At 43.1% G+C, this 24,646-nt stretch overlaps 1 protein-coding gene across 2 annotated transcripts in view; it reads left to right on the forward strand.

Moving 5' to 3' along the window:
* The first annotated feature begins 15,360 nt into the window (after window positions 1–15,360).
* The window catches only part of SLC35F1 (solute carrier family 35 member F1), a 388,001-nt gene continuing 378,715 nt past the window's right edge, over window positions 15,361–24,646 (forward strand). The window contains exon 1 of one of the 2 annotated variants that reach the window (XM_048844698.2): window positions 15,361–15,774. In XM_048844698.2, coding sequence (XP_048700655.1) covers window positions 15,602–15,774 — 173 coding nt within the window. In that variant the 5' untranslated portion in view covers window positions 15,361–15,601. The remainder of the gene's footprint in view (window positions 15,775–24,646) is intronic. The other variant, XM_048844699.2, reaches the window with a different exon arrangement.

Genomic DNA, 24,646 nt, shown 5'->3' on the forward strand with positions numbered 1-24,646 from the left:
AGATCAGCTAGAGCTGTGAATTTATAGCATGCTATCAGTGCTGTGGTTTTAGCAGATATTTTGAGAACACAAAGGCCTTTATGGAATCTGTATTTGGTGCAGCGGGAAAAAAGCAGCCAAAGTCTCCTAGTCAGTGCTAGTTTAATAAAATAATATTAATTCATTACTTACTGTATGTAGTAGCTTTCATCTGAAGATTTAAAGTCACTTTTGAAAGGTGGATAAGTGTGACTGTCATCTTATACGTGGGGAAGCTGAGACAGTTTAAATGTCACATCATCACAAAGTAGCTTGCTGGCACAGTCGGCTAGAACCCCTGCGCCAACTGAAGCAGTCACTGAAATCTCAGCATGTTGCTAGCCTTCCTTCTTACTAGGGAAGGATAAAATACAATGAATTAATATTAGATTCTAAGCGACAGAAGTACATATTAATTCATTGTTGCCTCCACCTGTGAGCTTAACAAAAGAGAAGAAAATTAGAGTAGGAATGCTATAGGCAGGGAGCACCCTGGCCTCCTGAATTCTCCTCACTTAGATATTTTTATACAGATCCCGCTTCAGCTGCTCTAAGCTCCATAAGCCTAAGGCCAAGACTTTCAGAAATGGATGCCAAAAATTAGGTTCCTAGTTCCGGGAGTGAAGCCAGGCGGAGCTGTACTTTTGAGTGTCAGGTCACTTATTTAGGAGCCTATGTATTATCTTAAGGGGGAGACTTTCAAAGGCACAAGTAGCATAGTGGCGCTTAACTCTGACTGACTTTCAAAGTGAGCCAGCTGCCTCAGTGACATTTAAAAATCTCCCTAGGACCCTAGCTTGAGGGACTCCCCTTTGAAAATCTTGGCGCAAGCATGAAATTCAGCCCAGTGCAGGCAGCCCACACCATTTAAACCCTGTGAAGATCTTCTGCACTGGGCTAAATTTCACCCCCAATCTTAACTATTGTCAATAGGCCCTCCTATTTGGACCTATTTCTCACATAGTGAAATCGATGCATGATATTTTGTTCTCCTATATGTAAACTCTTCTGAACATTTATTACTTTCTACGCCTGTGCTTAGTGTGAAGGAATGGATTCAAAACTCAAGAATTGCATTGCTGCATGAGCTACCAAAAGTCATGCTCGTATCTGCACGGTGTAGCTAGATTTCTGTCAGCCCTAAACCACCTAACATTTTTGATAGAATACATGCAAATGGGAAGCAAATTTTATAAGAGAGCCTTGCACAAGTTCAAAGATTATTTCTCAATAACAGAAAACACTCAGTATGAGACCTCTGTGTTCTATCATTCCAGACTAAAGCTTGGCAACAACTTTAAATGCATCTCACATACGAGTCAGGCAGCCAGCAATTACATGTGACTTTGCCAGTGATAGACAAAGTCAGATTATCCTAAACTGTACATCACTATGAACAGTGAGGGAATTAACAGGACACACCAAAAATGTTGGCTATAAAATAATCCAGAGAAGTATCTCAGCTGTAAGACATAGGAATACAGTGGTCTCAACACCCTTATGCAGTTTACACATTCATGTAGTGCAAACTAAGAGAGTAGATACTGAGGGAAAAGCATATACTGTAGTAGGAAGAGAGGCAGTAGATACAATCCCCAATGGGACAATTACCCACATCAGGATGCATGAGCTCTTTCTCCAGTCAATGGCAAAATGTGCGGTGTATGGGGAAAAATAAACCCAGGGCATACAATAGCTCTTAGTAGCAGGGCTCACTAACAGGAGTACTTGTGGCACCTTAAAGACTAACCAATTTATTTGAGCATAAGCTTTCGTGAGCTACAGTTCACTTCATCGGATGCATCGAAAGCTTATGCTCAAATAAATTGGTTAGTCTCTAAGGTGCCACAAGTACTCCTTTTCTTTTTGCAAATACAGACTAACACGGCTGCTACTCTGAAACCTAACACTTTAAAGATGTTAACTAAGGTGCAAATGTATGATGATGCACAGACTTCAAAATTATTTTGCACTGGTGAATTTCCCTACACTTTCTGGATTCTAGTGAATTAAACATGGTAATCAATTACCATTATATACATTTAGTGTAGCTTCCCTGAACTCTGAAGCTACTACTACCAATAATGAAACCTCTACTTACAGATCAAATGCTTCCCTGCTACTTCTAGTGAAAGTTTATTATTAGTCACTTCCAGAACAAGAAACAACATGTCTGCAATCCATGGGAATGCCAATGATTAATGCTCCTATGCTCCTAGTCCCATTGTGTGGTGCAGAGGAAGAAAAACAGCAGAAATAGTCCCATGTGCATAATCTACTCCATCTTCTCCATATCAGTTACATGCGGCCAATGGATTGTGTAGTGAGGGAAAATGGGAAGTTGCCAAGGAGGTTGGGGAGAATCTGGAAAATATATTCCCCTTCTTATATGGCCTACACATAAAAACCAGGGTTATCCCATCCTTCCTACATGTAAAAATCAGGGATTTGCTCTGCTGCTCAGGGTAATATTAACTGTCTTAATTACTATGTGTTACACAGGAGTGAACACAGAGCACAGGTACCAGCCAGCCAATGTCATTGTGACAACTGCATTTTGTTGGTGGTGTAGAGGAGCTTGGAAGGTACATTTCCACCGGATTCTGCAGGAAACACTGGCATTAATTTTGTGGATTCCCTAGTCTTGTATTAATTTTTATGGTGCTGCACCTCAACCCTGCCCAGTACCATTGGGAAGGTGGGAGAACATGATCTGACAATTACATCTCAAAAAGAGTTTAGAAAAAAACTAAGTCTTAGCAGACAGCACAGTACATGAATTTGTAATGTAACAGAAAAGTTAAAATGACCAGTGTAACTCTGGGCACGCAGTTTGGAACTTCATTCTCTCCCACATGCAAGGGTCTTGAAGGCTTTGGTAATATACAGAGTTCAGCGATTTAGATTAATAACACCAGTTACTCTTACCACTAGAGAACAAAATCTTTTCACCACAGTTAATTTTCCTTCTTTACAGACAAACTTCACTCTCTTCCTGGGGTTCTTTCCCGAGTGTTAGTGGTGAATCATCTTGAACATACACTCTCAACTAAATAAAAGAAAATACCAGCTGAAAGTCAGCAACAAATCTTTTCTTTATTATTTTTCTTCTGTCAATGGAGTTACTCCAGGGATAAATTTGGCACAATATATAAGACCTTTTCTACACTAGAAAAGTGAACTGGTTTAATTAAATTGACTCGAAACCATGTAAATCATTATTGTAGACACATTGAAGCTAGTTTAACCCTTGCTTATATAAATTTCGTAGAATCACAAAAATACAGAGCTGAAAGGGACTGCAAGAGGTCATCAAGTCCAGCCCCCTGCACTCTTTGAAATGGGCCACCCTCATTACCACTACAAAAATGATTTTCCCTCCTTTGATATTCTACAGTTAACTGAATTGTCTCGTTAGCACTGACCCCCCCCCCATATATATCTGCTACTGTATTTTTCACTCCATGCATCTGATGAAGTGGGTTTTAGCCCACGAAAGCTTATGCCCAAATAAATTTGTTAGTCTCTAAGATGCCACAAGGACTCCTCATTGGTTTTTGTAATGTATTTATAGAACCTCTTCTTCAGTGCCTTGCTAGGTGTAACTCCTTTTGTGCCTTAGCCTTTCTGATTTTGTCCCTATGTGCTTCTGCTAGTCTTCTGTACACCTCCTTAGCAATTTGTCCATGTTTCTACTTCTTGTAGGATTCCTTTTTTATTTTCAGGTCATTAAAGAGCTCCTGATGGGCTCCTTACTATTCTTGCTCTATTTCCTTCTTGTTGGGATAGTTTGCTGTTGTATCTTAATATTTTACCTTTCAGAAACTGCCAGCTCTTGTGAATTCCCTTTTCCCCACAGATTTTCATCCCATGGAACTTAACCTGCCAGTTCTCTGAGTCTGTTAAAATCTGATTTTTTGAAGTCAATTGTCCTTATTCCGCTGCTCTCACTCCTTCCTTTCCTTAGAATCATGAAATCTGTCATTTCATGATCACTCTCACCCAAATTGCCTTTTACCTTCAGATTCACAACCAATTCCTCCCTGCCAGTCATAATCAAGTCTAAAATGGCTGCCCCCCAGTTTATTCCTCCAGATTCTGAAACAAGCTGTCCTCAACACCAACACATTCCAATAACTTATTGGAAATTTTGTGTTTTTCTGTATTACTTTTCCAATAGATGTCAGAGTAATTAAAGTCCCCCACTACTACCAGGTCTTGTGTTTTGAATATTTCTGTTATTTGTTCTAAACATGCCTCCTGCACTTCCTCCCTCTGATTTGGTGGTCTTTAGTAGCCCCCTAACATGACATCACCACTGTTCTTCCCCTTTTATTCTCACCCAGAGGCTTTCAACTAGCCTGCCTCTCACCTCCTTCTGGAGCTCAGAGCAAGTGTATATATTCTTGATGTAATACCTTCTCCTTTTGAATTTGCCAGAATTCCTGAACAAACTAAACTCCTCTGTACCAGTATTCCAACCATGAGATTTATCCCACTGTGATGCCAATTAAGTCATAATTGTGCTTATGTTTTAAGACTTTCAGTTCTTTCTGTTTTATTCCCCATATTCTTTGCTCAATACTCCTCTCAGTTAAGCTTGCATCAGGTTAGCTTCTGTCATTAAAATTGATTTATTTTTTTAAACCAGTTCATTTTTCTAATTTAGTCAAAGCCACATTGTTAGTAAGTTTCACTTTGCCTTGGAGCTGGCTAAGCTCTCAGCACAGGGGAAGAAAACTGAGCCTAGCTTTTTCCCTGTGCTGTGGCAAAATGAAGTTTGCTAAGATTAAGTTTCATTTTGAAATTCCACTGTGAAAAGAGCACAGTAGACTGTGGAACAAAGGACAGAACCAGCCAAAAAGGCAACAGCAGCTAACAAACCAGTACAGGCATATAATGAGGAGGGAGAAAAGTTTATAACAAGGTGTTTCTACTTGAAGCAGGAAGCTTGCCATCTATGATACAAGGTATAGGACTATTTTGTCCCATTTCATCAGCTCTGTCCATTTAACTGCCATATCTCATCATTAGTTCCACCACACACAATTCCAGCGCTAGGGGAGACTGAACTTTTTGTTTCAAAACACCATATAAGTGCTTCAAGGAGTCCTCAGCGTCAAAAATATCAGCAATGATGATACTCTTGTGCATGGTAAAAATTGTAACGAATACAACTGGGCTTCCAGACTGCATTTTCTGTCTCCAAACTTCATCCTGAAAACAGCAAAATGGGCACAGAATGGTCACACTTGCAATTTTCTGGGTATGCTTTGTCACAATAAGGTGTCTCTTGATGGTTTAAGACCTTTAAAAGAGTTGCAGCAGCTGCTTACATTGGAGTGTCAGATAACCTTACATCTGTGAAGAGTCAGCTAATAATGGGCCTCTAAACATTTCTTCCTTGTTCTGTCTGTGCACAGCTGACTTTTGTATTACCAGCTCCTTAGGGCTCATTTCCAACAACTCAGAGTTAACACCTTCTGTAAGTGCTGAACATTAGCATGTAGGAGAGAAGGCCTAGAGCAGAGGTAGTCAATTATTTTTTGTCAGGGTCCAAATTTCTTGGTCCAGGGGTAGTCAAAGTCCAGACTCCAGAGAAACATTTTTCATACCGCAATAACAATAATGATGATAATAATAAGTAAATCAAAAGATTTCGCAGTTAGTTCAAAAGCATCTGGTCATCTGGATTTGGTCCATGGTCCGCCTATTGACTACCTCGTCCTCGGAGTTTTAAAGAGGCCTACAAAGCAGGTAAGTGATATCTTACTAACTGTGAGTGAAATCTAACCCGATAAAGACAGCTAGCACAAAGCCTATGTGATGTTTACATTCCGCTTAAGCAATATTTTGAAGGCTTATGTAGAACTTTGGTACAGAGCCCTTTTGCTAGTTCTCTGTAGGGTAGTGTATTTCACCCAAAGATTAATGTGAGTAGAGATGTAGGCCACGGCATCCCAATAGCTACACTGGCAGATTGTAACAATTCAAGACTCTATTATGCTACAAAGATTGGTCCATATTATCAACATGTGGAGGTGGCATAACTGTTGTGATATTATTTCATGTACCTGCAATTATATTAAATCATTCAAAGCTTTGCACACGATTTGCCATGAGTACCCCTGCTGATGGCTGGCTATGAGGCACAAATCTTATAATTCCAGGGTTTTTTGTAAACCAGGAGATATGGCCAAATCCTCAGCTGGTATAAATCAACATAACTTCATTGAAGTAAATGCTGATTTACACCAGCTGAGGACTGAGCCCAATATTTTTGGAAGGAAGATTGTCTTTGGAAATAGAAAAATCAAAGTAATTCTTGTGAGTAACCTAATTTGCTGATATTAGCAGAATGGCAGAAGACCTTTTAGCCTACTGCAGTCTTTGTGCAGCTTCCCTGATATGAAAATCAGCATACGTCTTCGTAAACTTCAGAAAGGACTCTCATTGGACTGTAGGTGCACAAATACCTTTGAGGATCTGGGTGTAAAGCCATATGATAGCACTGATTTTACAGGCACCTTCTGCTCAAAGTACTTCAGCCTTATGGGTAGCCAATGAAGGAAATTACTGAATCTGAATCTGCAAATGTGGCCTGTGTTTGGTGAGCCAAAGGAAAGGATTGACTAGCTCAGGAGGTAGAAAGCACTGTAATATCTGAGCAGGTTTATCATTTGCCTGTAGTTGGCAGTAGTATACATAATGAATCATGAGTCAATACCTCACAGCTGGCAAGAATAAGTCCTAGAGTCTGTGAATACTCTGTACTGTGAAATGTGTAGCATGTCCAGCCTGCTTTTGTTATTCTGCCTCCAGCATTTTTGAGCTAAGCTACTGAGACGGTGTCTGCACACTAAAGTATTCACAGCACATGTAACATGTTATCCATTTGGGGATGTGATACGTTGGTATGCTCACCAACTCTCGTGTGTTAAGGAGGCATCTTGCACTGCTGTTTACGCATGGGAAAAAGGTTCCTATCTTCATCCCTCCGCCAATCCTTGCTCAGGGCAGTATTGAGCTCAGACTATGCAGTAAGGTGCAATTGGGCATGCAAAGAGTAGGAAATTCATTTTTAAAAGAGCAAGTTAAGGCGCTAGGTTCAAATTCACCCCTGATGTAAAAGCCAATGCAACATCCATATAAATCTCTGGGATACTTCCATCAATTACTTAAAAGGGGAAGTAGTTTAACTTGTACTGATTAGGGTGTACGATGAAGCAGCACTCCACCCTCCTCTGTTTCCACTGAAATCTATGGAGTTTACACTAGAAGTCAATTTGGTGCATTGAATAAATTGAAGAACCCTGTTTAGCACAGCTCATTTCCTATATATGTGTTCGTTCAGTGAACCCTTTACCATTAGAATATTCTTAGAGTGTAAAATGTAATGTAGAGGATATGCTGGGAAATAACTTCTCAGATCATCAAGTGTAACCCCTGGCATCAAGCAGGATAAAATATTAAACTAATTACGCTCTATTTATCTAGCATTTTCTTGAAGGCCACTAATGATGGTGACATAATGACTTAGCTAGATGATCTCTTCCAAAACCTGATTGTCCTTATTAATCTTGTCTGATGCTAATATTTTACTAATTAAGAACGATTAAGAAATAAAAGCCTTGAACCTGAACCTGACTTTTTCCTCCCCCCAAAAATGTCAAATTATTTCCAGAGCGGATGCCTAGAATCCCCAGATGTGTTTTCATTACCACACAAATTTAGTTCATCTTGTTTTCTTTGGAAACGTCAATCTTCCAGCATGACTCTGCCTGAATCAGGCATTCCTCCCTGTCGTCACTCAGGTATACCATTATATTGCTTTCCCTGCCTATGGTGTCTGCGGAACAGCATGACGATTAAAAATGACATGAAAAAGGTTTTCTCGCTCTGACAAAGAGAGCTTGCTAATTTTTGGTGACCAATCCTCATTGAAAAAATATGAAAACATTTCAAGTGTATTGAATGTGAAGAGATTGGCTGGACATTTACTTAAGGATCTCAATAATAAAGCTGGTGTACTGCAGCCAAGTTAAGCATCCTGAGTTTTTTGCCTTTTTTTTTTACTGTTACATATATTCGATTTGAACTGATCGTTTGTCTGATGGCAAAGAAGTCTGATGTACTTGAGTCTTGATTGAGCAAATGAGCCTAGCAGCTACTGAACATGCAGTTAGCAAGATTCTAAAAAGGGCAATATCTCTGCCATTTTCAGGAATAGAGTAATTCAGAATGTATCTTGGACAAGTATTTTGTTACTTTCTTTGCTTCTATTTTATTGGGCACTTCAATATAATGGTGTTTGTGTGCAGGTCACTACAGACTCTCCGCCTGGATACAGCCCCTTCGTGTTGCTCTGTAAAGCCATTTTACACAGCCTCCTGAGGATTTCCCTGGGTGGTAGAGCTGGCATATGAGCTCTATGCCACATTCTCTCCTAGCCTTCTAGCAGATGGGCTCTAGTTGGGGAAAAGGGGGTGTGGCTAGAGCCTGTATCCCAACTGTCAGAATAATTGTAAACTTGATCAGAACAGAGGGGCTCCCAGTTGACCCCAGGATTAGGGAGTCATAAAGGCAGTATAAAGCCACCTTTGCTGTCCTTCCCTCTGGTCTTACACAGAGTGCAGCTCAGCCAGAGCAGATTCCTGACCCAACAGTTTACAATCTAGGTCAGACATGACATAAAAAGATGAAGTGAAAGATTCCATCAAGCACGAAGGAGGGAGACTTACATAAAATAAGTTTAGGAGGGTTTTTGTTTCAGTGGGTACAAATCATATTAGTTTCCCCTCCCCCACTTTTAAAACTACTTTAAAGTTCCTACATTTTCATGGAAGTGTGGATCTGGACTGGAGAGACAGGCCAAAGCAATGTGTCCGAAGGAGGGAGGCTGTGGGATGTACAGGATGAGGGGCGATATTTCAGACATGGAAGGAATGTGCAGCAGGACTTCTGGAAGAAGGATGCAAAGGTGCTGGGAGTAGTATGAGAGGAAACAAGATGCAGGCAAGGGAAGGGGTGTGTAAAACCTGGAAAGCGAGGACATGAGGAGTTTGAATTCAATGTGGAATGATAGACAAAGCTAGTGAGGGGTTGATGTGGTCACAGTGGCAGGAGAGAAAGATGAGTTTGGTAGCAGGATTTTAGGTAGCTGGAGATGTGAAGGTAAGCCAAAGAGGAGGCAACTGATAGTCTAGTCAGGAGGTCACTGCCATAGTGACTCTGACCCCTCTTGGTCTCCCTGTGTGCACCCTGCTCTCAGGCCTCAAGCCTTCACCATGATTATCTCAGCAGGTCTGATTTAGGCTCAGACCCTGCAGTTCTGTTCCCTGTGAGAGAAATGACAATGGTAATCAGAGACAATACAGCCTTCTTCAAGCAAACTATTATTTATTGGAACAAAAGCATTTAAGAGGATACATCTTAAAAACAATAAACCAGCCTATACACCCCTTCATACAAGAAAGTCTTATAGTCTTATGTATAATAACTGCCCCTCACTTACCAGATCAGAGTGTTCATAACATTGTTACAACTCTTCCTTAGATTATTTAGCAGCTCCAACAGGATTCATAATATTATTACCTCTCTCCTCCACTTCCATCACACTCACCAAAGCATCGGAAAAAGGTTTTGGCAGTTGGGATGGGTTCTGAAGATGGTAACAAGTTGCTGTTTTTTCGTGCTATTTGTTACCCACCCACGTTCCAGTATTTAAAAGTATTTTACAGATAGGTATTTAAACTAAACTTTAAGCTCTATTCTTCACTTCCTCCCTAGCTTTGTACACGCTCCAGTGTTTGATTTATATACTTTGTTATCTAGAGAGGCTCTGGACAATAAGCGAAGAAATAGGCCTTTTAAAGGGCAAAATTGTGTGATGCAATTGGAATGGTAGAAAAAACTTCTCGTTAAAAGGCTGCTCCTCTTCATCCTGCTCTTCTAAGCTCATACCGCACACTGAACAGTGGCTTATACAAGTAGTTCTACTAATGTCAGTGAGACTAATTGTATAAATAAGGACAATGTGAATGAAAATGGTTTGCAAGACTGTGTACAGTACAGGTAAATTCTGAACAATATTAAAATGACTGAAATTAAAATTCTTCCTGAAAAATTTACAGGACTTCTCAATCCTTGTTCCTTAATTCCAAGATGACTGTATTTTATTTGTTATCTGTATACACACTGATTATTGAACAGTAGCAGGTTGGCAAGGGTTATAATTGCTCCATGGAAAACATTTTTTTTAAACTTATTAATTCTGGACAAGTAGAGACACCTTTAAATTAAGAAGTACTTCAGGCTGACATTTAATTGTGTAATGAAGAAGGAGAGGACATGTGCAATAAAACAAAGTAAGAGTAATTGTAATGTGGATTATTGAAAAGAGCATGAAGATTGAAATTGTTACTGGGCTGAGCAAAAACACTACCATACAACTATTCAGGGTTCAGTATTTTCTATTTCAGCAGGTTAGAGTAGTCCTTTCCGTTGGCCTTTTTGCACTGAATTCAATGTGTGAGACTATGTCTCCCTCTGCAACTGACCGCAAGCTTTCTTGTCTCTCACCCCGCCTTTTGAGATTCAGTTCTCTTTCCTGTCCCAGGTTTTTGTGTTTTGAGTGGGATGAGTGTGTGAGCAACTGTACTATGAAGTGTGGAAGGTAGCACATTCTTGTGGTGGCTTTTTTCTTGTTTTATTAATCTCTGCATCATTCTTTCATTTATTCTTCTCAGATCTAGGAAGAGGACAAATAGGTAAATGTATACAACCATGGAAAAGCTAATGGCAGTTGCAGAGCTACGAATGACTGTGATAGACAGATTAGTCAAACCCAGCAGAAGACAAAAGAGAGAAGCACAGGACATGAGATTTTAAAACAAGAGAGGGAGACTCTTCAGGAAACATTGAGCTAGGCTAGGAAGTTCAGATTCTGAGCTGGCTAATAAGCATCATATTATTGTGAGCTAAATTCCTTATGCTGTTATGTATAGTAATCTTTATTATGTGTTTGTTTTTCCCTAAGGTGAGAAAGAATCTAATCAATTATATTTTCTTTTACCCTGTCTAGACTGGATAACCCATTTCTTCATAAGATGACTCAGCCACTCGGTCTCTGTGACACAATGGTATGTGATTGTTGTATAAATATTTCCCTCATAGGGAAGAATGAGAAACTTGTTATAATTAGTTTAGTGTATTCCCCACATTTAAAGCAACAGCTAACAAACACAATTGTAAAATATTGCTATGGCACATGTCACCGGGTGGCACTGTTACACAGAGCTTTCCGTGTTCTTTCTCTTACTCTGCAAGCAAATGTTCAGTCTTGGGAAGACATGCTGTAGTGGTGGTACTGTTAGTAGTACTTAGAGGGAGCTATGTGAGAGCTGGAGGAGAGTTTGCTCTCTGCATTCGTCTCTGATTACAGTTAATTCTTGAGGCAGAGTTGCTATCTGGGATTTGAACATTGGTGTTGGGATGAGATTCCTGATAGAAGGGATTGGCCTGCATGCTTTTTGCCCCCCTCTATTCTAGGACTTGTGTATATTATGTAAAAAAATCAATTTACACTTAGAATATTGTCAGCCTCGGCATCACTGATTTCTCCTCCACTGGAAAAATCTATCTCTAAGGCCCCAGACATCAGTAACTGCTTGGCAGAAGGGCAGTGCTAATGTCAGAATGGGATACTGATATTGGAAGAAGGGGCAATAATATCAAGGATGTTTCATTCTGCTGAATATCTCCGTTCTCCTTTATGGGGACCATTTCCATATAGGGGAATGGAGTTTTTTGGCCTCAGTGTGCAGTTTCCTTTGAATTCTTCCATGGGGTTAGGAGATTCACTTCTTAAAGGTGCAGCTGTTAGAAAATGTCAAGAGGCAAATAGCTTTTGTGCAAACTGCCCCCTGGACTCTGTGCTATTGCCCATTTCTCTGGCTTCCTGCAAGCCCTTGACAGCTCCTCTTTGTTGCCAGGGCTCCAGCCTCCTGACAGTGACTGCCTCTGAACTACTTGGGAGAGTTCCACAGCTTGGTGCAGGAAGAATCGTACATAAGGTAACGTTTTGTGGCTAATGTCTGTTTCTTTTGACAGTTTTCTTGTATGTTTTTCTTCCTTTGTTATGTACATTCTTCTATTTATACAACTATATGGAACTTCTTATGTACACTACCCAATGAGTGTTTTACTTAATGTGTATCTTGAAATGTTCACAGCTTATTTTGGCCCACATCCACTACATGTCAAATTATAAGAAAGAGATACAGGGGAGCGTAAATGAAATGAGTTAACATAGATTAAATCCCCAGGTGTTAACATAATGTCATCTAGGGTAAAATCCTGGCCCCACTGCAATGACAAAGTTCCTATTAACTTCAGTGGGGCCAAGATTTTACCCCTCAAATTTAGGGAAGGGGTCTGGTAGTCAGGACTCCTGTATGCTGTTCCTGACTGTCACACTCTCTCTTTGGGAAAGCTATTTAGTGACACATTTTTAAAAGTTCTCTTTAGTTCTGAGTTTCTCAAACTTTGCTCAGCACCTTGGAAAATCAGGGTGTCTAATTGTGGGCACCTAAAATGAGACAGCCCTTTTGAAAATGAGGGTCTTGCCCTCTTTATGACTCAATCTGCCTACCCATAAAATAGGGATGACACTCTCTGGGATATTGTGCATATTAGTGTAGTGCTCTTTCTAAAGCACATTGAGCTCTTCCTCTGAAAAAGTTCTCTATTGAGGTAAAGTATCATTGTTATTAGCATTTATTATGCAGATGCAGATGGCAAGCAAAATTACCAAAAATTAATTATTTTGTGGGTGAAGCCTTTTTTTTGTTCACTCCATCTCACATTTGATCCAGTGTCTGAAATTTCCTACCCTTCCCAAGAGCCCCCTTTCATCAGTCCTTGTCTAGAGTTGCCCTTTGTGTCAGGTCTGGTGTTGGTATTTTTTGTTAGAGCGACTGGGAAATTTTTGACAAAACTGATTGGCGTTACTATCAGAACATTCTGATTTATTTTTTTAAACCAAAACTTTTAGCAGAAACATATCTGTTCTGACAAAATTTCCATCTGGAAGGTTTCTCAGGTCAAGGGTGGAATGAAGAGAGAGACCAACGCACTCTCCCATATCCCAAATGAATGCCCTAGTAATCGGGCATTTGGCTGTTTTGGGGGATGTGCTCTAGCCACCAGTGGTTGGCTGTTTTTCTGGTGGGTATCATGGACACTGGGCAATTGCCTGTTTTGGGGAGCATCCTGGCCACCAGGCAGTTGGCTGTTTTGGAGGGGGTGCCCTGGCCACCAGTAGTGCACGGTTTTTTGGGGCGGGCACCTTTGCCACGGGGCAGTGGGCAGATTTGGGGCCTGTATTCACACATTGCACACTATTGTAATAATTTTTGTACAGGGCATGCCTTGTGAGGCATCATTTGAAAACACATAACTTGCTGATCAGTAATATCTTGGTAAAAGGCATGTAGCAAAATTATATGTAAAGTTATGAACATAAGATGAAATCATGACTATAGTGTGTTTCCCAGATAAGTCTGGGGAGTGGCTAAACCAGTTCCTCAAAAGGCAAGCTGACACCCCAACCAGGTGTCAACAAAGCTGATGGGCCATCACCTATCTAGTGGCCATTCTTTGGCAAGAATCGGGGACGGGACATAGATAGATCTGCATCTTAGCAAAGAAATAGCATAAGGAGTCCTTCCTCCACTGTCTCTTGGCTCTCAGTTGGAAATGCTTTTCAAAGAGGGACTGAAATTATAAAAAGGGAGGCAAACACCACAAGACCTCCCCTCTCTTTCCCTACCCATCTCATTCTCTGCAGCTGGAGAAAACAACGAAAAAGAGTCATTGGACTCTGGGAGCGAGGGGGTGGGTCCTGACCTGAAGAGTTTGATTATAAGAATTATAAGAAAGAGATACAGGGGAGCCTAAGTGAAATGAAAGCATTGGTCAGAAACTTTATTTGAATCTAATATAATTTGTTAAGCTAGGCACTAGAAAGCATTTTTATCTTTATTTTCTTGTAACCATTTCTTACTTTTATGCCTCATTACCTATACTCACTTAAAACCTATCTCTTTGTAGTTAATCGGCTTGCTTTGTTTTTTCATCTAATCCAGTGTGTTCAATTTGAAGTCTCTGGGTAACTCCATTTAGGGTGGCAATTGTGTGTATATTATTCCCTTAAAAGCACACCGACTTAATATATTTGGACTGTCCAGCAATGGGCTGGGCAGTACAAGACATACATTTATGGGGGGAAATCTGGGACTGGGAGTGTGTTACCAGCACCCTACAATATAACAAGGCTGGTGAGAGCCAGGGTGTGATTCATGGGCTGCAGTTACACAAACGTATCTGGGAGTGACCTGCATGGGCTGTATGTGAGAGGTCCAGGTTGGGAGCTACAACAGTAAGACAATGCAAGGCACCCTGGGGTTGCAAGGCAAGGGTGACACAGACCCCCACTGGTCTGGATTGTATCCCAGTATGTCACAGGGTGCCCTGGTTACTGAGTGGTTGGCTGCTTTTTGGGGGGTGCCCTGTCCATCAGGCAGTTGGTTGTTTTGGGGGGCGCCCTGGCCTTTGGGTGCTTGGCTGCTTTGGGGGTGGCTGCTTTTTTGGTAAAAAAACTGTTCGTCTTGTTTTTGTTCTGAGGCGGAAGGACACCCTAACGTTTGTTGACAGCTGGGATTGCGGGTCTCCGGCCTGCCTTAGTTGTGCTGACTCCCCGCGTCCCACCTCAGCGGCTTTAAACTTCCTAGGACTTTTGGCAGCCGCCTGCCGCTGTCCGCGGGTGGCTGGTACTGAAGGCGGCGTGGGGGTGGGGGAGACCCCTGAGGGTGGAAACTACAACTCCCGGCAGGCAGACCCACTCCGGGAAGGGGGCAGGCGGCTGGGGGGCTCTCCGTGCTGCATGTGCTCCCCCTGGTGGGTGTGAATAGCTGGGGCGGGGAGGGGAGGGCTGTTGCCCACTGGCTCCGTCTCGGCTCCCACTGCTGCACTCTTGTGTTCATTCCCTGCCTCTGACTCGCTTCCAGCCAGCCCCCCGCGCGCAGGGAGGCAGACAGCGCACACACGGCCGAGGGACTGAGCCCGGCGCGGAGCCGCGCGCTGCACCTGGGCGCCGCACGCTGTCTGCGGGTCTGTGTGTGGGTGTGAGGGAGCCAGAGGAGCAGCGCGAGGGGGACACAAAGCGGCTCAGTCCAGCTCAGCAGCGGCTTCCTCTGATCCAGAGAGAACCAGACACTCACTGGGAAGGGAAAGGGCGGCGGGGGGGGGGGGGGGGCGCGGGGAGCGGGAGGCGGCTCCAAACTGCGGCCACTTCGGGGGCTGTGACCAGCCCTTGCTGCCGGGAAGGAGGCGAGGCGCGGTGGGGGCGGCAGCAGCAGCCCGCCCCCTCGCTCCATGGCCGCGCAGTGAGCAGGAGCGGGGCACAGTGGCCGCGGCTCTGGAGCTGGCGCTGCGCGGGGAAGAAGCGAGCGAGCCGCCGCCCGCGCGCAAGGGTCGCCCGGCCGGCCGCGCGGCGCAGCATGCGCCCGGCTGCTGCCTTCTGATGCCCAGCCCCGCCGCGATGATCTCCCCCGAGCAGCCGCCGCAGCCCAACCATGTTGTCGCGACCATCGAGAACCTGCCGGCGGAGGGCGGCGCCGGCGGCAGCGGCAGGAGCAGCATCTCCGCCTCCTCCTCCCCGGGCGTGCGCCAGCGGCTCCGCAAAGTGCTGAACAGGTGAGGAGAGGGGCCGGCCCCGGGCGGCGCGCAGGGAGCTCCCCGCTGCAGGCAGCGCCGCACGGGGCCGGGCAGCGGCGGGCTGGGATCCCCGGCGAGGAGGATAGCTTGTGGGGACGAGGAGAGGGGCAGGGGTGCCCAGCTCACTGGCCCCCACCAGCCCTCAGAGCAGCGGGTACCATTTGCTCCCCAGCAAGCTTTGCCCCTTGCAGAGGGAGGAAGCCGGGTGTGCGTGCGCCCTAGGGCTTTTTAAACAGCAGGACGGCCCGTCCTGTCCTGGAAGCCCCCTCCTGGTGCGGGCGGGGGATGGTGCCGCTGCTGCTGACCCGGGCTTAGGAGGGCAGATGCTACGTCTGGGGCTCACCGCCAGCCGAAGCCGCCCTGCAGCAACCCCAGGGAGGGAGGGATCGAGGCAAAGGGTGCCCCAAAGAGGCACGAAAGTGTTAAGAAGAGAGAGGAGCTGGTGGAAGTGACCTTATCTGCCAGGGCTTAGGGCTGAAAGGACAGGGTTCAGAACCCCACTGCTCCTCCCTGTTCGCTCTCAACACAGGACCCCTCTGCTGACTGGTGGCAGGGGACTTTGCACCGTGTACTGTCTAACTGTGGACTCCCTTTTTCCACCCCCTCCCTCTTTTCGGAGCTAGAAGAAGCTAATTTTTACATACCTACTGACTCCATCAGGGGGAGAACTCCATAGAATAAGCCTCCAAATCCTTACATTTTGCTAGTTAATCTTATATTCACAGTGTGCAATCAACAAGAAATAACAGTAGACTCCATGTTATACGGTCTGCAGTTTTGATTTTTAATGGAGAAATCCCTAAGGAGTTACGGCAGTTTAGCTGAGTGGAGCTATGAGCTTGAAGTGGGAGGATATAGAAACAGAGCTGTAAAATTGTCATAGCTGAGGTGATCTGGCTAGTCATTATTTGTGTGTGGGTTTACTGTGTGTGCATGTGTACATATAATATCCCAAACAAACAAAGTCTAATGCCTCAGGTGATTTTAAATGAGTCTGGTTCCAGTGTTGCCTGATTTCTGGTTACTTAAGCCAGTTTGCATTGTCAAGAATTGTGCCCTGGCATCAGAAGTGAACTGTTGGTGAGATTCTAATGGGCAGATCTGCCTATGCATGTGGTTCAGAATTGTGCATGCTAAGATATTATGACCATAAGAAGAATGCGTTAGATGATGCACCAAAAGAAGAATGAATCCAATGAAACATTAAATCAATTTGTTTAATTTTTTGTGTTCTTTCTTTGCAAATTATTTGTTTCTTCCACTTTGGATACTAACATATGTGATATTTAATTAATCAAAAACAATGGCTGTGGTTAAATTTCCCCATAAGAATGGGAGATAAATAATTCCGTAGCATGCCATCTCCTTTCTAGCAGGCCATGTGAAGCTATCACTTTTGCATATGCACAGTTTTACTTGCCCTACTGGGCAACTGCAGCACTGCTGACACCCGAGGGAAGGTGTGTATGGATGTTCACATCTCACATTACACCCACATTAGTTTCACACAAATGCAGCATGGGTAAACAGCTAAGAAAAAGCCCAGTCCCCACTTCTGAATATACCGCTTTTGGAGACAGAATGCCTTTACTCTTCCAAAGCTTTTAAAAATTTGGAAGCAATGATTGTTATCATCAATTCTGAAGGTATTTGTCTGATTCCTCAGGGAACCCTGCCGTTACTTTTCATTAATGAACTCTGATAATTCTAGGAGGATCTTAAAAGTATTTCTTAAGGAGAAAATAGTTGTACTTAGTTATTCAAGCATGTAGAAGATTGAAGAATAGTTGAAACAAATAGAATCGTATCTGCACAGACTGGGAGACTCAATGCAACATTCTCCAGATGCTTCAATCCAGCTCAATCATGATGATTCTGCTGTATGGGCAGTGGGCACACAGAACTCTGCACCCCTTCTTGATAGAGATGGGCTCTTTGGTAACTCTGCATAAGCCACTGCAGATGGGAATTTGTGAGGGGAGGAAACCAGTGGAGGGGTGTGTGTGAGACCAGGGGAAAACTTTTTTCGCCCCCCCCAAAAATAAAAAAGTTTCTCCAGGCTAGCATATGTGTGAAGGAGAGAGAAACACACCCACCCCAGAATAGCCAATAATCTAATAGCTAGGGTACTCACCTAATTTGGAACAGGGATTTGAACCTGGGTCTTCCATATTCCAGGCTAGGTGCTGTACCACCACGATATAGATTCAGTCTCTCTTTCTAACCCAATGAATATTTAATTATTTATATAAAATGGGGCAGCTCCAGCAGGAGAGATTGAGGGCAAGCCTTCAGGCCAGCCAATAGCTTGGTGGTCAGGGCACTCACCTGGAAGGTGGGGTTTACTGGAATTACTTTGAACATAAACTCTGAGCAAGTTTTGAACCTAAGTTTCCCACATCCCTGCTGAGTGACGTAACCACTATGCTATTTGCTATTTTGGCGTGAGGGGCATCTCTTTTTTTTTTTTCATGGAAAATTTCAGAAGGTCTCTTTTTCATTGTAATCTGTAACGTGAACAGATTTTGAAATCTTGATGTTTTTCAAAAAGTTGTATTGTTGTCTTCTGACCAGCCCAAGTGACCAGTGGGTCAGATACATAAGCCACATGCGCCCCTATTCCAGCCTAGGGACAGGAATAGTGACCACAAAAGGATCTTCCAAGTGGACTCTGCCCTGCCCATGACCATGAGGTACTAGATTGGTTCTTCCAGCCCATGTAGTTCTTCTGCTCACATGTGGGTTTTGTATGTGAATCTTGCCCATTAGTGCATTTATCGAGGACCAAATTGATATTTTATTTATTTTAATTTATACCTAAATAAAATGATAATATCCCAAGCTCTAGCACTTCTGAGAGATTATTTTAAAACACAGTCCATAAAAAAAAAAATTAAGGGTTGTTATCTCTGTGGAGGTCAAAAATAGCCTTTTCTTAGGTTAGAACAGCAGTTCTCAAACTTTTGTACTGGTGACCCCTTTCACATAGCAAGCCTCTGAGTGCAACCCCCCTTATTAATTAAAAACACTTTTTATATATTTAACCCCATTATAAATGCTGGATGCAAAGCGGGGTTTGGTGTGGAGGCTGACAGCTTGCGACCCCCATGTAATAACCTTGTGACCCCCAAGGGATCCCGACCCCCAGTTTGAGAACCCCTGGGTTAGAATAACTTGGAGCTCCTTCCTGCAGTAAGTATCAATGGAAATTTTACCTGAGTTTTAGTCACTGTTGAAACAGGAAAAATCTAAGGGCTCAGGCCTGTATAATGTCGTGGCACTCATGCAAATATCTCTGCATGAAACCTAACAAAGCATTTGTGCTTTCATGTGCTTTGAAAGGTTAAATGCAAATATAGAAGGGAAAACAAATATCAAAACCAGAAGCCAGTACTAATTGCTCTGCATCAATAAATTTTCCTTTGTTGGAAAAGTGATGCCCATTGTATTTTATCTGTGACTTTTATCTACCATTTGTTTGGGACATTTGTGAAATGTTATTTATTTGAACTTACTTGGGCTGGACTTCTCTTTCCTGCTTAGAGATGTCTCCTAAAACAAATGAAATAACAGGCTGGCACCAGCTGAGTTTGCCAAAAACTTATTTTCAGTCTGGAATTGGCCTGGTTGGGGAGGAAACTGCCAGCAGGGGAAGGGCACCCTTAGCAGCTGTGAAGTCTCTCTCTCCCAGAGAGAAAGAGAGAGAGAGAGAGAGTAATTCAGACCCCTGCTGAATCTGGAATTGTCTTCCCAGGTTTCTCTTAAAATTGCTTTACAAGTTGTGAAAGCATATGGAGGAAAGGTTGAAAGGCGAAGTTGAAACATTCCCCCAGTAAATTCCCAGATTAGAAGGCAATGTGGACACCGTGGAAGAAAATCTCCAAATGGTTATAGAGGAAAGAGATGTATTGAAAACAGGAGTGGATGGCTTTAAAAATCTATTTCAGTGATCACTAAGAATGCCTTTCTTAGTGTAAGGTGGGCAATAACAGAAAACCAAAGTATACAATTAAAAATTGGAGGATGCTCGCCATTAAAGAGGTTGACTGGAATTATTTTGAACATAAATTCTGAGCTGCCATTAATGGTGAAAATGATCTACCATATTTTGAACAAGCTCCCTGTTATGGTTAAAGCAGTGGCATCAGAGAGAGTGGCTCTTAAGACAATAGTGTTAAGGGTGAAAATTGTGTTTGATCCTGAACTGAAAATGTGTTCCTGACTCATGTCCTGCAAATTTTAAACTGAAGTGTTTGAACTGGGCCCATTGTTATGAGGAGGTTGTAAGGGGGGTATTCCATCCTCCACTATCTTCCATGCTTGCCCTGCAGCCTGAAGAGTGGTTTTCATGTGAGCTGAGAGAGCTCTGAGCAGCTGCTGTTCCTTTCCTGCTACAACTGCTTAGCAGCTCCCCTGCTGACCATGTGGTGCATTGCAGTGGAGGGAGGAGAGTAGCTCTAGCTGTTCCAGTGCTTCCTTTTCTCCTGGGCTGTGGGATCCAGGATTGGAACTCAGCTGGCTCTGCCTGATCCTAGAGGACCACCTAGTAAACAATGGCTCCCCTCTCCTACAGCCATCCAGGGAAGCACAGGAGAGGAGGAGGAACTTTCTGATGCCCACCATTCAAGAAGGATGTTGAAAAATAGGAGAGGGTTCGTAGGAGAGCCACGGGAATGATTAAAAGATTGGAAAACATGGCTTATAGCGACAGACTCAAGGAGCTTAATCTATTTAAGGTTAAGAGAAGGAAAAGAGACGGTTAAGAGGTGACTTTATTACAGTCTATAAATACCAGTGTAACCCTTCTGCCTATCAGAGTTGGCAGCAACAAGGGCCGGGTTCAGTATCTAGGGGTTCCGGTCCAATAACACAATGCAAAACTGGCTCGAGCCCTCACCTAGTTACCTGGGACAAGTATATACCAGCCTCCCCCCCGGGCCCCTCTAAGAGGCGATACTTCCCCTCTCACAAACACAGAGTCTGAGTGTAGCAAATGCCTTTTAATAACAGAGAGAAACAATGTGGCATTATGTTGGGGAAACACCACCAACAGGATTCATAACACAAACCATGAGCAAAAACCCACCCCAAGCAAATTGGGCCATGTCCTTTCCCTTTGGTTCTTGAGTCCAGCAACCCAAAAGTCCCCCAAAGTCCCAAAAGTCCAACAACCGCAAAGTCCAGCAACCCAAAAGTCTTGTCTCTGTCCTTGGTGAGTCCAGAGTTCAAAAGTTCATCTGCAGAGTTTTAACACCCCCCGTGGAAATGGGGTGGAGAATAAAGGGGCACCTTACATGTTCCAATGGCCGACTGCCCCGCCTCTCCGTGGGCTTCTGCTGCAGCCTTCACTGCCAGCCACTCCTCTCCACCAGATGCTCCTCTCCAGTAGCCATCCTAGGAGCTACTCCTCCCTGGTAGCCATCCTGTGAGCCGCTCATCAATATATCTTCAGGCTCCCTACTACTTAACACAGTACTCAGTGATTTCAGCTCATAGTAGGGGAGCTCCAGTGCTGGTGCACCATTGGCCCAAAGTAAAGTCAGCTCTGCAATCTGTAACCAGGCTCCTAATGGAATCAAAATTAGCTCTATTATTATACAGTGGAGAGAGAAAAAGGTGCAGTTGGTATTTAGGGCCCTCAGAAGGGACCCATACCACAAGCTACAAATGCCTATCCCCAGTGATGTTCACTGAGTTTTGGAACCCATGTCCCTTGCCTAGCAAGTGCTACTTAGTTGATGGTGAGTCCCTCCATCATAACAAAAAACCAAGTACAGTTCCACCGTCCTTCATTCACATAATCAGGATAATGACACTTTATTCTTCCTGCTCCAATAACAGAGAAACTGGGGATCCCACAGCAGCCAAAGTGACCATCTAGGTGGGATGGGTGTGCCTATGCAAATGAGATCAGCCCCTGAAGTTCTTTTCCACAACCCTCCACAACACACCACCAGATGTCAGGGTAGAGCTCATCCTGACTCTGCTTACACCTGCATGGGGAACAAATGTTTGATAATGGGCTCTACAATCTAGCAGAGAAAGGTATAACATGATTGAATGTCTGGAAGTTGAAGCTAGACAAATTCAGGCTAGAAATAAGACACACATTTTTTACAGTGTGGGTAATTAAACATGGGAACAATTTACCAAGGGTGGTGGTGGCTTCTCCATCACTGACAATTTTAAATGAAGATTGGATGTTTTTCTGATAGAAACACTCTAGGAATTATTTTGGGGAAATTCTATTGCCTATGTAGTACAGGAGGACACACTAGATGATCACAATGATACTTTCTGGCCTTGGAATCTATGTATCTACTATGAGAATCAACAACCAGTAGTGATGTCCTGATCCTCTGCCTGGCCCTGGTGCAGTTTAGAGCTGTCTGGGGTAGGGTTGCCAGTTCTGAGGATCCTGAGACCATAGAACTAAACAGCTGGGCAGTGTGTACTGACACCTGTATAGATTTCCCAGCACAGCTACCTCAACAAATGGATGCTCCTGGAAAAACCTGGACATGTGGTAATCCTAGCCTTGGGTGCTGTAACTTTCACCAGGTATATATAGTCCTCCAGCATGGGACCAGTGGTGAGCTGGAGCTGGTTTGCACTGGTTCGTGCAAACCAGTTGTTACATTTTGAAGCCGGTTTAGAACCGGTTGTTAAAGGGGTGGGCAAACTCCGGCCCGCAGGCCACATTCGGCCCATGGCACCATCCTGTCCTGCCCGCCTGAGCTCTCGGCTGGGGAGGCTCCCCTGAGAATTCCTTTTTAATTTTTACTCACCCGGCGGCGCTCCGGGTCTTCGGTGGCACTTCGGTGGCAGGTCCTTTGGTGCCGCCGAAGACCCGGAGCGACTGAAGAACCTGCTGCCGAAGTGCCGCTGAAGACCCAGAGCGACTGAAGGAACCGGTTCTTCAGCTTTTGGCAGCTCATCGCTGCATAGGACTTGTGGGTCACCACTCCCTTTGTACCATCTGAGTGGTGTAAAGGGAGCCTAGCAGGGCAAAGAATCACCTTGAAAGTATTGATTGGAAATCTTTGATCTTTTTCAAACATGTTTCAGCCTCAGGCTGAAAAGGGGGAACACCACAGCCTTAAAGGAGCTGAAAAAAAGATAAATGTTGCTGAAAGATGGAGGGCAATTATTGGGAGCAAGATGAACCGTGGCCTGACCCAGTATAGCAGCTCTTATGTTCTTACATTATGTTCTTATGTTTAACCAATGGTATTTTATTCAAGTAAACAAAGTCATTCAGGGCAACATAAAGTACAATAGTAAGACCAAAACACTCTGCACTCCAGATTGACACCCAAGAACCACTCTGATAGGTATTGGACGATGATGTTACAGTTTCATCTGAGAAGGAAATTACTAAAAACGTATTTACTTTTAAGGCTTAATATATTTCCTCCTCTTGCTTCTGGGTCTGTTCTGACCTGTGAAGCTTATTATTATTTATCTCCATTTTTAATTGAGGCATATAGTAATGTTTTTATAGAGCTTAACCAGGAGATAGTAAAAATAATAAATAACAAAATACTCCAGAGTGAGACAAGATGGGTGAGTTAATATCTTTTATTGGACTGACTTCTAGTCGTGGAAGGGATATGCTTTCAAGCTTCACAGAGCTCTGAGGTCCCTGAGGAAGAACTGTGTGAACTTCAAAAGCTTGTCCCTTCCACCAACAGACTTTGATCCAGTAAAAGATATTACCTCACCCACCTTGCTCTCTCTAGAGTATCTTGTTATTTATTATTTTTACAATCTCCTGGTTAAGTTCTGTAAACAAAAAAGTTGTCCTGAGATATAACAACATTGCAAGATACTCCAAGTAAATTTTCAATGTTATATAAAACTTTCTCATCAAACTAGATCAATATGGTACATAATGTTTCTTGTTTTACTCTCCTCCATCTCCTGGTACTTTCACAAATGAATACTTGTTGCAGAATCTAGCAATGGTTTATATTTCTGTTTCAAGGCTCTCTCTTTCTTTGTGAATGGTACTTCTGTGGTTTTGAAAGTTCCTAAAAATCATTTTTTAAGGTTAAAGAGAAACTATCAAATTGAAATAAAAAATTGGGTTGAGAGTAGTTTAGGCCTTCCACCAGCCCCTGAATCCTATGTCATTTGGTGTATCTTTACAGTGGTGTGGTAGGACTTGTGCTGTCTGTCTGCACATGGGTGCATTTCATGCTTACGGAAGAAACCATGATCTTTATTACAAAAAGAGAAAATGAAATTGTATTAAAAAGGATAATTCTGATAGGCTAGAAAAGAACTAATTTTATTGCCAAAATAAATACATAAGTCTGTACATAAGGTCTGTTTTGATACTTCTTGTTAAGGAATACAGCTGTCTGGGTACAGTCTGAGAAAAACCCTGCTTCCTTCAATATATAATGGACTGAATTCATTCCTAGTTTTAGAGTTGAGGAAGAATTTGGCTCAATACTGCTCAATAACTTTGAACCTGGACTGTATGCCAAGGCTATGGGCTCTCGAGATAAGAGCATGAAAATGTTATGTGCCCCTACAACTACATTGCAACCCACAAAAACTATAATCCCAGAAAAATAATCTTCTAAAATGCATACTCTTATGATAAATTAGATATGTATGTATATATTTATGTATTTAGAAATAATAAAACCAAGGCAATTTCACTGCCACAAAGCAATAACATCATTCAGTTGACTGATTAGAGACACAAACAACAATCCAAATAATTTATGGCATTTCTACTTTAATGAAAGCAACTTGGAGATCAAATATAATCCCCTTTGGAGTCCCCTAAAGAACTAAGCTTCTTTGTTCAAAACAATAGAATGAGCTTTCTTTGGCA

Source organism: Caretta caretta, chromosome 3 (assembly GCF_965140235.1).
Source record: "Caretta caretta isolate rCarCar2 chromosome 3, rCarCar1.hap1, whole genome shotgun sequence".
NCBI lineage: Eukaryota > Metazoa > Chordata > Testudines > Cheloniidae > Caretta > Caretta caretta.